This window comes from Schistosoma haematobium, chromosome 6 (assembly GCF_000699445.3).
Source record: "Schistosoma haematobium chromosome 6, whole genome shotgun sequence".
In the NCBI taxonomy this organism is placed as follows: domain Eukaryota; kingdom Metazoa; phylum Platyhelminthes; class Trematoda; order Strigeidida; family Schistosomatidae; genus Schistosoma; species Schistosoma haematobium.
This window is the reverse complement of record NC_067201.1, coordinates 15,954,047-15,968,935: the sequence shown is the minus strand read 5'-3', so window position 1 is coordinate 15,968,935 and position 14,889 is coordinate 15,954,047. Positions and strand designations below refer to the sequence as shown.

At 35.1% G+C, this 14,889-nt stretch overlaps 1 protein-coding gene across 3 annotated transcripts; it reads right to left on the bottom strand.

Moving 5' to 3' along the window:
- Positions 1-62: 62 nt before the first annotated feature.
- On the bottom strand, positions 63-13,851 carry NAE1_1 (NEDD8-activating enzyme E1 regulatory subunit; the record flags this gene model as incomplete). Of its 3 annotated transcripts, XM_012937569.3 has the most annotated exons (14): positions 63-732; positions 3,046-3,368; positions 3,984-4,070; positions 5,122-5,158; positions 5,908-6,165; positions 6,939-7,028; positions 7,868-7,986; positions 9,014-9,074; positions 10,774-11,056; positions 13,120-13,199; positions 13,234-13,305; positions 13,343-13,373; positions 13,407-13,467; positions 13,502-13,649. In XM_012937569.3, the coding sequence occupies 14 exons, from the start codon at positions 13,647-13,649 to the stop codon at positions 568-570; spliced, it is 1,815 nt and encodes a 604-aa protein (XP_012793023.2). In that variant the 3' UTR covers positions 63-567. The 3 variants fall into 3 exon arrangements, with proteins under 3 accessions (XP_012793023.2, XP_051065588.1, XP_051065587.1); XM_051216955.1 differs by having other exon boundaries at positions 13,234-13,373; positions 13,407-13,851; XM_051216954.1 differs by having other exon boundaries at positions 3,046-4,070; positions 5,908-7,986; positions 10,774-13,077; positions 13,502-13,851.
- Between the last annotated feature and the right edge of the window lie 1,038 nt (positions 13,852-14,889).

The window sequence follows — 14,889 nt, the reverse complement described above, 5'->3', positions numbered from 1 at the left end:
ACGTAGTCCCTATTCAACAACTGTTCGGAAACAAAACTCATGAAACTCAAATGATGAGTTGATCAGAATGTAGAAAATGACAAAGATATAGTAAGTCATTTAGGAGAAGTTTTGTTCCCCGAGTTGGATGATTTGGTGTTTTCATTGTTCTTCTCAACAACATCATCAGGACAAAATTCAGGTAGAAATGATGTGTTTGAATTTGTTCATATATGACTCAGCATGTTCTATCGATCTTGATTGGTTATTGTTGACCTTTAACCTGTCATTGTTTAATTCTTTAATTTGATTGTACCACACCATGTTTATCCATGATTTTTCTGATTGGTTTATAAATTGGATCGGTCAATAACCACTCAAGCTGTGAGTCACATGTGGGGAAATCCGAACGCTTAAATTTTACCTGAAATTTGCGCTGATGATTTCCAGATGAGAAATGAATGTTCCACAACCAAACCATCCAGCTCAGAAAACGAAAGGTCACCTGAGTGACAAATGTACTTCAAGTGGGAAACAACATTTATTTAACATGCATATACTCAACTCATATATGAACAACAACGTTCATCAAAAATCCAACAATTCTATTTTCTGGTTAATAGCATTATAGATCAACGGCTTCGATACTGGGATAAACTGGTGTGTGATTAACTTGATAACTTCTTGTGCTACAACTCCACCCATAAATGCAACCACTGAATGCAGCTCATTACCACGGAACTGACACATTTCCTGTAGGTTAGAAAAGAAGGTAGAAGTGGCGCGGCTTTAATAGATTGCAGAAAAAAATTATATATATATATATATATATATATATATATATATATATATATATATATATAGTTTGCATCACTGACTAACTTTAGTTAGGCAACCGCTGTAAACCAGGAAGCATTGGATAGCTGTTTTATCTTAGTGTGGGACTCAGCAGTGCACATCTACAACCTCACCGAGAGTCGAGTAGAGCATATTCGGTCTCACAGCGATCGATTTAAAAGAATTTAGTGGATATCATTATGTTTTCTGAATACTTATGAAAATATTACAAGCTTTCATGTAAATTGGGACAGAACATATAGGCGAACAATCCTGTTTTAAAATAGATCTTCGTCAGACTATCAATTTAGCTGATACCATGGAGTAAGCTATGTCGATCCTAAGACTAGATCACTTAGCTTACTAGTTGACGAGTATCTGTTTTCGTGGTTCGAAAACGGTCTAACTGTATCTATATCCAGCTCCATCTTATCACACTTGGTCGATCAGGATCATGTCGTGGATAGAACTAGAGCATTCATAGGGATTCACCAAATAATTATTAATGATCTTTTTCTTAGTCTTGTTATCATGCTGTTTTTTAGTCCTACACCAACTATATTAATAACAATTTTTACAATATACTCACTACGACTATTTATGTATCCTATTTTATGACGATTAACTCCATTTTTTTCGAATGATTCAATATTCTTTAAATATGTATATAGATATTATCGTATCTTAGAAATATGAAGTTCTAATTGAACATAATATTGTTCTCTTAAATGTAAATAATAGCGTTGCTGATAAGTTCAAAAAAACTTCCACAGGACTCGAGTATCAATCATTTTAAAGTATTACAATTCTAGATAGGGAGTTAGTCATCATTAAAGTGCAGTTTGAAACAATTATGTGTCCACTCAAGTTATATTGATTAAAAACATAAATAACAAAATAATTTAGTACCAATGATAATGAGAAAGATTATGAATTGAGAATATAGTTTCTAAAAAACTACATTATTTCTCGTAGCGTTCCAATCAGTTGCAGCGTTAAAGTCCGCTATCAGAACTTTTGAAAGATCTACGTACTGTCATTATGTTGTGAGAGAAAAAGGCCCCCAAACGCCCTGGTATGACTGAGAGTGGGGTGGGTTCGCCCTCCCTCTCGAAATGCTCTCACATGACCACGCGTATACAGCCTCCACCAGGGAAGTCCTACTCACTGCCTTCTCGTGGCATTACTGTTGTTTACGAAAATGAGAGGACGAAAAGCGAATGTCCGGCGCTTTAACCGGATCCCCAACCAATGGTGCACATCGGCTCCAGTATCCTGCGGGAACAATTGGCGTATGAACCAATCGTTGGTCACCGGCTACCATGGGAATGCATCTCCTTACGATGCTCCACTGCCTTGTGGATCAGACCTTTAGGTCAAAGGCTTGAGGTGTGGCCCCCTAAGAAAACCACCTACTCCTGTTTGAGCACCCGGGCAGTATCACAGCCCTCACACATATCGACTGAGATTTGTGTGGCGCATATGTATTCGGTGCCCTCCTGTACCAATATTTATGTGTTGAAATAAATAAGATTTTAAAAAACTAAGAGGAATTTATAAAGTAAGATAAGGAGTGAATGCGATTGCGTCCATGTGACCGATTCTGTACAATGTTACTCAACCCCTCTAATCTCTGGCTGCGGTAATGTCTCAGACCAATTGGCCAACTTCATCGATTAAAAAGAATATTATTGAAAATCAAGATCTAGAAGAAGGTGGAAAATGTGGGTGGGTCTCCAATCACTGACATTGATCATTGTGCAAATCCCAAAAAGGTAGTTTACTCCTGATAACACAATCTGAATCAACAAGAATATGTTTGGGCTTTGGATCCTACACTGGATACTTGATTCCGGATCAGCAAATAGCTAGATGGGTCGGTCATAATATTTGATCAAATGACACACTTGACTTAATTATCTGGCTAGCCATCAAGAACTAGAAATAGGTCATAGCACAACAGTAAATTAACACATAAAATGCAATCACAAAGTGGAGTCAAATTGAAACAAGTAGGGTCAGTTTTACATATAAAAGTGTTTTATTTTTACTGTAACTAGATGTGTCTGTCTTTGCTCACTCACCGATCACAGATTACTCCCACCTAACTTTTCGAGGCTTTTAAAGACATTCAGAGAACACAAACTGATAATTTTAGTATATCACACTGCTAATTCGTTTTTATCAGTATTACATACCGTAGGAAATATAATTAAGTAAGTACATTACCTCTAAATAATCTGTGTTAACACGATTCGTTGCAATCCCAAACGACTGGAGTACACGATTTAAGTGTATCCGTAACGTTGGTAAGTCAGATTCAATGATGTTTATGTCTAACTGTTCAGAATTTGTAGCGAAGAATCGTTCTTCACGTGGCACTGGAATTCCAGTTGAGTTTTGATTTTGGTTGTTAGTACTGAATTTAAATGTGGTAGTATAAGGCTGGGAGCTACCAGGCCACCGTCCAGTTTCCATCAGAAAACTACTAGCACCTCTAAGAACTAAATACCACAACATGGAATCATTTTCTTTGTGTGTTGGGAGTAAATCTAAAAGAAAATACCAGAGTTCATATATTGTATACGGACAAGCCACTAGAATTCATAATAAATAATAAGTAAAGTGACTGTGTAATTATGCTCGACAGAAGACAGCCATCAAGAAGTTTGAGTTGCTTTTTTTTAAAGTATTTAGTCTATTGCGAAATAGTACACTAATGCTTTAAATTAGGAGGTATTAAATCCAAGTTTCTAGTAAAACTACCATAACTAACTAAGCAGTAAAAATATCTAACCGAAGAATTGCGAATATTCTCTTATTTTAGTTATTGAATGTGGGGATTGATGAATCAATGCACATTTGTGTCTACAGTTAATTGAAACGGTAATCCAAAAATTCGGATACGCTGCTGACCAAATGAAGTGGAAATCACTAGCTGCTTCATAGCCAGTACTTATAAAGAAGAGCAGATTCTTGAAAATCTTAAAGGTTAGTACTAGATTCATAGTGGAGCTATGTTACCTTGGAAGTGGAACACCTGAAAGAAAATCAACGTCTACAAGACAACTTTTGTTGCCATAATGAAAAACGGGTATGACTTGCTTAGAATAAAATCATTGATACTGATAAAGAAACACAAATTTTAACAATAAATAGGAATTTACTCAGATCGTCTGAACGCGCTGGTGAAAGTTTCATTTCCTCTTCTAATGACCGACAACGTACAACATTCAAGAAGCTTGCATTTTTAACTGAAAATAATGCATTAAAATGTTAATCAACAAATGAAAATAAAATAAGGTCCAACATCTGAACAGTCTAATTACAGTGAGATTTTTCGCAAGCGAAAATAGTCATTGTTTCAAAATACCACTAAATGCTTTTATTGAGACGAGAGAGTTTCTGTTTAGATGTATGTAACAAATTATTGAATGCCTTCGTCCAAATAATTTTCTTAAAATTAGATATTTACAATGAAACACCTAGGAAAGTTTATAATAAAAAAAGCGTAGCAGAATAAAAGGACAGTCATCGAAAACATAATGGAAATACACACTTTGATTTCCGCAGTCGATTAGTATCACTAACCACACATTAACGGTACTCTATACATTAATCAAAACTTAGTTGCCGACTTATATTAATCAACATAATAATGATTAACAATTTATTAGTTTTGAGGGGAATTTCACCTTTAATGCGAAATTTCCCAGACTATATGCTTATCTTATAATATCTAATTTATTGATTGAGATAAATATGTTACTACATTAAAGATAAAGAAACATCTTTACATTTCTCTAGAATATATTTCAAACATAAACAATCACAACAGCTAGTCAATCATAAGTAACGCAGGACCTGGAGCACACATTTGTGCACCAGTTCAAGCTCATATGCCATATAAACACTGAGTTGAAATAACCAAAACAAGTTCCAGAGTAGAAGAACTAGTAACAGTACTAATTGCAGTAAAAAAGACTAGGCACAGACTGTATGATTCAGGAAAGACTGAATTATTACGATAAAAAGTAGATAATTTTTAAACTCAAGATCCAAGAATCTGAGTAACTACAACTGACTCTGAACCGTTCCATTCAGTGGTTAGAATACTCGAGGAAGACCCCAACTAATTAGCTGCACCTATGCCCACACGGTACAGTTCAACAACCAATGATACAAAACAACTGAATTGACATTGTTAACTCAATTTTTTTTAGAATTCTTTTTGCGGCAATCTGTATTTAGCTCGAAAATATTAACATCATAAATATTAAGAACGAAAGCTTTTCGAGGACTCACCAAAAAGACGTACGTCGTCTACAGAAATATCAGGGAACTAAAATGCAAAAAATAAAGTAGGTATAGTCGTCAGGTTCAAGTCCCAATGTGAACATCGAAATTGTGATTTAGGTATATTTATATAAATGCCTCCCATCATTAAAGCCTGTGTCTCAGAGTTTGGAAAAATAATACAAAAGGAGCTGCTGCATAGTATCTTCGTCTTTTGTTAGGGAGATGAAAATCTCGTTGAGGTCAAAGGTGGTCGCTGTTGTATCTGTTCTGGTATTAAGTCAGCTAAAAGATCACTTGGACTAATTTTACAACTACGTTACGCGGTACAATTAGATTAGGAAATGACTCAAACTAGTCCTGAGGCAAAATCACGCAATCGGTAGAAGAGAAATCTATATATCCTACATTTTGGCATCACCATAAAAGATATGGATCTTTATCATTTATAACCATAGAATCGATGATAAAAACTTCAGATTGGATATTAATTCCGGGAAATTCAGATAACGAATAGCTACTAAGACCAAGGCACGTGTAAAAAATAAATTCTGGTTATAATATAGAATGCGAGTATAAAATGAAGAAACATTCTCACTACGAAAGCTCGGATGACAGAATTTTTGCAGTTTTTCTCCGACAGAATATTTTTCTACTGCTTGGGATATTTTCTACTACTTATTGTTCTAATGATATGATAGATTCAATCAAACAGGATTTGTTTACACAAATTATCTCAACATAAAAAGTTGAATATTCCTTTTAGAGATGTAAAAACGATTTCTTAAAACTTACTTGCAATAATCTTGAGGCAAGGCGTTCCACTGCCCATTCAGAACGTTCACGATAAATAGACAAAAGCTGTAAATAACGCTTCGAATCAGATATCATATCTGGTAGACTACCACGTACAGGTAATTGTCCTTCACCTTCATGTTCAATAAAATCTCGTAGAGCACGAACTAGACGCCAGAATTTTATAGGTGAAATAGTTGTGTAAACAGAATTCTTTCTGTGTAATTGTTGGTGGTTCCTGGTAGGAAACTTTAGATTCTATTTATGTGAGTAAAGATATACAGTAAATAAGGTAAATTTATTAGATCATATAGATGAATTCTTTCAGAAATGTGGAATGTTGTATCGGCAGACAATTTTGCGCAGCGTTTTAAATTTTGTACCCACAATTTAACGAATTTACCAGCAATATACACTAATGTTGTGGTGGCACAAAGAAGCACTAATTTACTTAATTACTGACTCATTTTTCGTTCTTTGACTTACATAGAAAGTAATTTCAGCCAAAAATTTGAACACAATTTTCTATTCTAAATACGCTTCAGCAAATGTAATATAGTGAGGGTTTGAAAATGAGGATGGCGTAAGCGGATAATCAACTTTCGGAAGCTACTCACAAGGTTCTCTTAAGTATGCTCACTAACTCTGTAAGATAACCGCTTAAGGACGTTGTACACAGAATTATATGAAGTTAGATTTACTCAATTTACAACGGTTTTCAATAATATTTCTAACTATAACATAATTTGATAAGAAGATAATATGTGTGTACCACAGAAGTAATTGTTGTTAAACCTCTTTTTTAAAACAACAGTATCAATATGTATATGAAACCACTAAATATTTAAAGCAGATAATCAACTTTTAGCGCAAAATAATGCCTAGGGATGTTAAGAAATAATCATTAGCTTCACTAGGAAAGGAACTTGATGAAACCAGTGACCTTCAAGATGTGAGAGGTTAAGTTAATTTTAGTACAGAAATTAATAAATAAATCCTAACAAAATATGTAATTTCCCGTATTTACATACTGTATTACTGGATCCCGAAATACCAATATTTGTAAGACAGGGATCATTACAGCGGTCATCCTCGAGTAACTTCTTCACATTTTCAGGAATCTAAAACATAAAAAAAACTTACTTAAATGATCCTATAAAATAGAAAAACAAGTGTATCCTTGAGATAATTACATAGTACATTGGTCATATGACTATGATTAACACGATACTAGTAAACACACCAATAATAAAGAGCTAGAAACAACAATTTAGGATTACAGATATAATATGCAAAACCATAATTTTGAGACTATATTCATATATGAAAGGAATTATACAACTGTCGTAAGTAGAACTCTTTTTCTAAACATCAACTTACTATGATGGGTGACAAAGAGATATGGGACAGAAAAGAAAATTTACCACCACTATGACGATACATCCAGAGAAACAGTATGTAAAAAATAACGAGAGTCAAAGAGAAGAAGCAGTTTCGTTGCCTTTTGGTTTTCTCAGCAAGAAAAAATACTGTCATATTGTTTAAAAGGGGTTTGAGTTTAATGCGATTCAGATTACTAGTTTACATAATACTAGAAAGCAGTGTATAGTAAAACAATCAAATAATTATTGCCTAACTCGGTAATTCCAAAGCATTGAAGATTCAAGGATTTGTAATGGTGATGGTCGATTAAACCATAGTCGACTTATTATTTTCTTAAAGTGAAGAACCTGGAAAACAGACGGAACACTAAGGTTTCGGTGTTCATTAGACATGACGTAAACAGCATATTTCGCGAATTTTAACAGCGAACAGCCACGTATCAAATAAAGGAGTAAAGTAAACTTTAACTACTACTGTGCCACCCAGTAGGGAATTTTGTAACATCAAATCGATTAGGACCATGTGACTACAATTATAAACAACTTTTTGAAAACACATCTGCAGGAAATAAACTAACTGTAGTCGGTAGAACTGCTGTATTGACTGCCTGACATGCTTCTTGAAAATTCTCCAAGACAAAAGATGAATCCAGGTTATTCTCACGTTTACACAATTGACTCCAAAGATCAACCGCACCTAGAAAATAGATGATTTGCAAACTTGACAAAAACTTCACTAGAATACAAATGTATCCTAAATAAAATTGATGCAATAATGTAAGAACGATCATATAAACTATTTAAGGAGACACAGACTAGTAGTTTGTTTTATAGAAACAAAGCTGGTGCAACAAGCTAGAATTCGGCGCCTACATATCTTCGTGATAGACGTAAGTTTCTGTGTCTCAAGTCGCATCTGTCATGTTCAACAAATAACATCCAATCAGATTGAATTAAATGATATCTATGTAATCAAGCGATAAATGAATGGTGACCATACAAGCTTTTACACCAAGGATAATTATCACATGTTGGTTTTTAAAGGGATATCTGGATATCATTTATTATCACTTCACGATTACAGTAGGAATCCTTTATCAGCGAAATATCGGTAAAGGTTTTAGTTCGATGATCTAATAAGTTTAGTTCAAATCGAAGAATCAAACCTTCTTGAATATCTGCGATACTTGTTCCAGCCATCTAGATATTTCAAATTTATCTGTCTTTTGTTTGTTTCGATAGATTATTATGTCAATTAGTTGCACAACCTAATCAGGTGTGTTTGTGAAAACTTCACGACCTTTCACTGTACAAGTAAAGAAAGAGCACAATCAGAGACATTGTGGTTGCTGTCAATATGCATCGAAATGAATGTACGTTATTCGGATGTCGATTTCTGATCTGCTAACACCTAATTGAGTAGTTGTTTAAGCTGATACTACTACTATACTTTAATATTTAATTTTAAAATTTCTCCCTGTTGTACTTACATGGTGCGGCAAACTGGGCCGATGTACATATATGCCAGGTTTTATATTGCTTATGACTGACTGTCTGAGTTAAGCGATGAATATCAAGATGATAGTAAGTCCAGGGAAATTAAGGTCTAACATTTCACAAATGAAAGTTATCATTAAGGCAAAATGTTAAGACTATGGAAACAATTAAGTAACAATAACATACACTGGAAATGGAATAGAAACGGACGAATAATGGGTGGTTACCTTTAGAAATCATATCTTTAATCTCTGCCTTTTCTTTATGATTTCTTGGAAAATGGCCGTGCTAAGAAAAGTAGGAGTCGAAAAAATGTAAATTAAGTGAGTGGGACAATTACACAACCACAACACACTAGATTAAATATATTTTTAAAAAAAACAGAAATAATATATTGGAACTGAGGGGCTAGCCCGATAAAATGGTGACGCAATTAACTGCCTGAAATAGAGCAAATTGAAATTAAAGCCGAAAATGAAGTGAAATATAAGATACTATCACCAGCAATCAATACAACAGTGCTTCACATCAATTATCAATAACTTGACAATTCGTTTTCATATGATCACCTGATGACCCTGAGGTTTATTCAACTGACTACAGCTTTGCACTATGTCATTTATTCAGTACTTGTTAAGGGTTGTAAATACTACCAGGTTATGCAAACTAAAATAGTTTGGAACATTTTAATCAGTGACTCAATGGTAGAAGAAAAAATCTTCAAAATATCGAGCCACAAAGTCTGGGTTAAAAAACTTACTAACTTTACGACACTAAACTCATATGCCTACATTTTGTCTGTAGCATTCTATTAACTTACAAACAGAAATAACAAAGGACCTAAAGTAGTTGTGTACCGTGTAAAACATTACTAGAGAAATCAACACAACTGAAAGCCAGGACCCTAACAGTAGTACAGGGATATAAAAACAATAGAATATAAAACCCTTATACAAAAGAAATAAGTGGTTCAAAATAAAGAGATGTCTATGAATTGCAGGAATACAAAATTGGTTGCCTCCGCCTAGAGTCCTACTAGGGTTACTGACGACACTAATTCCGAATAAAGGGGGGAATCGGGCCTTAGATTAGCAACCTCATCCCGTAAAAATAACCCTGTTAAGACATTAGCCATAAAACATCACGAAACGTTAGCCACAAACAGTAGTTATTAAATTAAACTACAAAGTCTAAACTTGATAATCTAGGTTTGTTGACAGACAGTTTATAGGGTTCATACTTTCCAACACAGCTTATTTCGATAGTTAGAATGTTCATAATTTGACGAATTCTTGATCTGATAAACGTGAGATGATTTTTGATCTACTTGTATTCAACCTGGTAGTAAACTTTCCCTAACATATGCCTTAATCATTGCAGTTTACGATTTTACATATCTAATGATGAAATTGCTTTTCTTTTACAGGACGCATGGTGAACTTAATTTTTAGTTTCTACATGAATATTTAAACGATCGAATGAATAATGCCACTAATTGAAAGCTAGTCCTATCAACGTTTCCAAATGGTTGTTGTAAGTTGGCTAAATAACTGCAAAAAAGGATGTATAAATATAAGCTACAGATTAGAAAATAATTATCGTGACAACAGATGTGACGTCAGACATAGCTTCGAAGACAAGAAATGAATAAGTAGTACACTAGTCACTCAGCCATGTTGAATACGGCACATATTTATACTGGTTTAATTTGCTACACCGCCTTATTACAGAGATGAAATTACTAAGCCAAAACATATAGTTGAAGTAGTAAAAATATCAGGAGCAATGGGAAAAAATAGGCAAAGAAAGAAAAACGATTTTTGGACTGAACATTTGAGGGGAGTTTAAGAGTGAATGTATCTATGCCACTACGATTAATCTGAGCCATATCACCCGTGCACTAATATTAGCGACAAACAAAACAGAAACTGAAGACACTGACCACACATAAAAATTAAAACAATTCTCCGACAGCAGTAAAACTTACTAGAGAAATAAACTTCTGCAGAAAAACATAAACAATTATGAGCCACGGTGTATGACAAAGCTTTTCAGATGTCATTTCTTCTAACGGTTGTTCGTCTACCATTTTAACGAAATCAGGAAATGGTCGATCAAGTCTTAGATCGGGGCAATAGGAATCTGGATGTGACTCGACTATCACATGTTCAGGAGAACAGATTCTTAAATATCCAATGACACCAATGCTGAAGCATACCACCAAAGTGATAGAAGTACCACTCAAAAGCTGACTGAGACGAATGAGTAATCTATCAACAAAAGATTATAAACATTTGTATTGGTTGTTCAAATTTATGCACTAAGATTACAATTCTACAAATTGGTTAATTGATATTTTAAATGAAGATCCAACATAGATATTCTGATGAACTCTGAAATCTCGGACTACTCAAAAATCATATGATTATAACTTCAATCTTCGGATACCAAGTTGTGACGTGACCAGAGTACCATGAAGTCATAGTTTTTTGTCTACAGCTACTCACCCATTTGAATGCCCGAACTGAACAGAAATTATTTCAGATTGTCACATTACTAACACGACCAATACATGTAATAAATGATGACGAATTAATTAGACACCAAATCATACTCTGATTAAAAATATACGCAATTAGTATGTGCTCAACCTGCTTTATCATTGTTGTGGAGCTGAAGATGAAATCAAGGTGCTCGAATTGAGGTAAGTGGAAATATCTTGAACCTGAGAACTTATGATTAACGGTGTAGATCACTGAATTAGAGTTTCGTCATAACACTAAACGCAGTGGTAAAATTTTTAATACAAATTCACTTTTTTTCCAAGAGAAACCTACAAGCATCTGACAATTGAAACCAAATTTCCGCTCGTGAATTTGAATATGCAACCACAACCGCTATTGTGTAAGTTCCTATCAGTAATACTCAGGCTAACGGTGACCAAGTAATTTCTGATATTCTGGTGCGATTACACTGTCATTGCAAAAACATTCAAGACATTGAGAAATGGTAATTTGAGTAATCAGCAAGGTAGTACACCTGTTATTATTTTAAGTTCTTGAGGTGGTTAACGATGGATGTCTGTTCTTAATAGTAAACGCCGACAATCCAACTTTTGTGATCATATGAAGTCAACACAAGGAACCACTGGATATTAACTACTAATGGAGCGTGAATACAATCAAGTTCTCAGTACAGACGTTTCAATGTAGAGCGTGTTTCTTTATTTAAAAAATAAAAATTAAACAAACCCACTCGTCAAATACTTAATACATACCACTCTAAGTTTGAGGAGTAATTGTGCAACCCGGATTTCCAGACCGAAATAGGTAGAACGAGGTTCGTGCCTGGGACTTAGTTGCTGAATATCGATCATTAGGGATCGAATCACAACATATTTTGCTAGTCACAGTCAACGTAGGAACTGATATTAACGTGAATCGACTTGAGTTGCTATTTCTATCAGAGTGAGGAGTTTCGGCATGCACAAAGTTTTAAGATTCCGGTTTTCTGGTTGCGCACCATACTTCATAAGTATGGGAACGTGGATACATCGCACAAAAAGTTACTGGATCTACCCACCGGTATGCACAGTGCATACATAAGCATGTACGCCACGGGAAAATAGTGGCCAGTTATGCATACGGGTAATCAAGTGACTAATATTGAGCTGACCAGAAAACGTGACATACGAAATGACAAGATAGTTTGCAAATATTGGTACAAAATCAGGCTCAGTTATGAATAGCCAATTATGAACAAAAACAACCGTTACTTTTTTGCCATTTTGTTGCAAAACTTGCCCGAAAACAGGTTGAGAATATGTGATATCGGTAATATTAAAAAATGCATTGGGAAATAAATCTCTAGTAGCCTGCAGATAAGTACAAAAGATCAGTTGGTTTAACACGAGTTTTCTAAACACTGATTCTCTAGGGAAATTTATGAACCATATGGATTAAAACATGCTTTAATTTAACAGTTTCAAGTCGGCTCAAGAGTGACCACCCAAATTTTTTGACAAACTGAATGTCATATAAAGCAATATGAGAATGGAATAAAAATTCATTGTGTACGTGCACAAAAAAGACGAGGAAACAATGATTACGAACCAGTCAGTAGCGACGTATAACCTGGTATAAATGTACACTGCTCTAAGTCTCAATAGCCTATATGCACTGAGAGATCGTCCGCTCAAATATCAAAGTAGTAGGGGTAGTAACGTAAATATTTGTGAGGTGTACAGAGGAAATTGCCGACCCTAATACCCTCGCAGATCAAAAAGTCATCACTAAAAAACAAATTTGACAGATTTAAGAATGCGAATCCTCACTTTTCTCTGGCATCTGTTACGATAACAATATCAAAGGAAAAGAAAATTTGAGGGTCCCTTTCTAACAAATCGCGAACATCCTGTTAGCGCTAGATATATCGTGTAACAACAAACCTCGATCAAGTAATTTCCATTGACTTCGTCATTTAGCTCCAGTAAAGACTCTGTTACAACCTGTGCCCTTGCCTGAGAAGTTTTTTGCAATGGAATGTTGTGTAACTACCTTTCCGATATGATTTTCTGTAACGAAGAAACTAAAAATTCATATGATAAGACATTCGAGTTACTTGCTTCCTAAATCTTTATCAGTTACATAGGAATCATCTATAATTGTGAAGCTGCCGACGCCTGAATGTTTCAGATTGTGTAGGTATAGGAATACCTGGAAGTACTAAATTTTTCAATATTTCTGCCCCCAAACCTTCAGCTCTCAAAAGACACACCTTGGCATACTCAAGTGCAAACTGCCCATGATCACCCCATAGCCTCAACTGTCTATCATACCGTTTGTCCTTCTCACTCCTATGCATTGAGTTGCGCCATATCTGAAACAAGCGCTAGATGGGAAACTTCATCCATACATATTGTACACCACAAGCAGTCAATTCAATATCCCATCGATCTGAAATTTCATTGGTCCTCCATAGGCGTTAAAAGACATGTGAGATGGATCTCGTACTTTGAAAGGTCTGAAAGTACAATTATTGCTTGAAAGTATACAACAGTATTCACACAGGAAATTATGAATATACTTATTGTCTTGAATAATCAGATTTTATATTGGTAAATTATGCTTAATTTGCGTTAACTGAACGGGCTATTGAGTTTTACGACAAATCTAATGAAGGGGGGTTTTCTACTTCGTATAATACTCGCTAGAACAAACAAGAATTAGATGAGTTATGATAATCGTGTGAAATCTAATATGTACCGCACGCCTGCCCAACAGTAATATTTTGCTTGAAATATATTATTACGTTCCACAAAGTGACTTTTGAGGAGTTGTATGTCAAAGCTCAAACATCCAAACGAGGTTACACTTTTTATCATTGCGATTAGGCCCGATCTGGAACACTCTCAGCCTATGTGACCACTGCTTATTCCGTGAACAGCTTTATGAAGAGGCTTGACAGCGAGGTATAAGTCTACCGTAGTTCGTCGTCTTTCATCTGGCAATCTGTACCCGATAAACATCCTCAACTTGTGATTATTGATATTATGAGTTCTAGTATCATTACAACGACTCACTTAGGCTTACTACTCCTCGTAAGACATAGGCCGCCGGTAGAGTATATGCAACCTTCGCTGTACTGGGATCTCCTTACCATTTGGTTCTCAAAAGCTATTCATCTGTTTGATATCTGTACACAATTCTCGGCGCGATGTGCTGACGATTGGTTTAATGAAAACAATTATTATTATTATAACCAATTGTACCTGTGCTTGTTTTAATATACTCTTTGATTAACTGTGCCGAAAACATCCATTAAACTTACTCCGATTGTGACCTCGCGCTAATCCGGTTACGCTCAGTAACCAAGCTTGTATCCTGGAATGATCTCGGTATTTTTTTGATACCACGAGATCGCCAGCAAATATATCTCAACTTGGTCCATTAACTGCCTTCTGATATTTGGCTTCCGGGAGATTTTATGGATTTATTTGGCACGTGTTTCTTGGTAGCGGTGTTCATAGTCAACTGAGACTCGACACCACGCTACAAGAGCATGTTATTGGTGATAATCTACGGGCGTGGAATTCGGAGTGTCT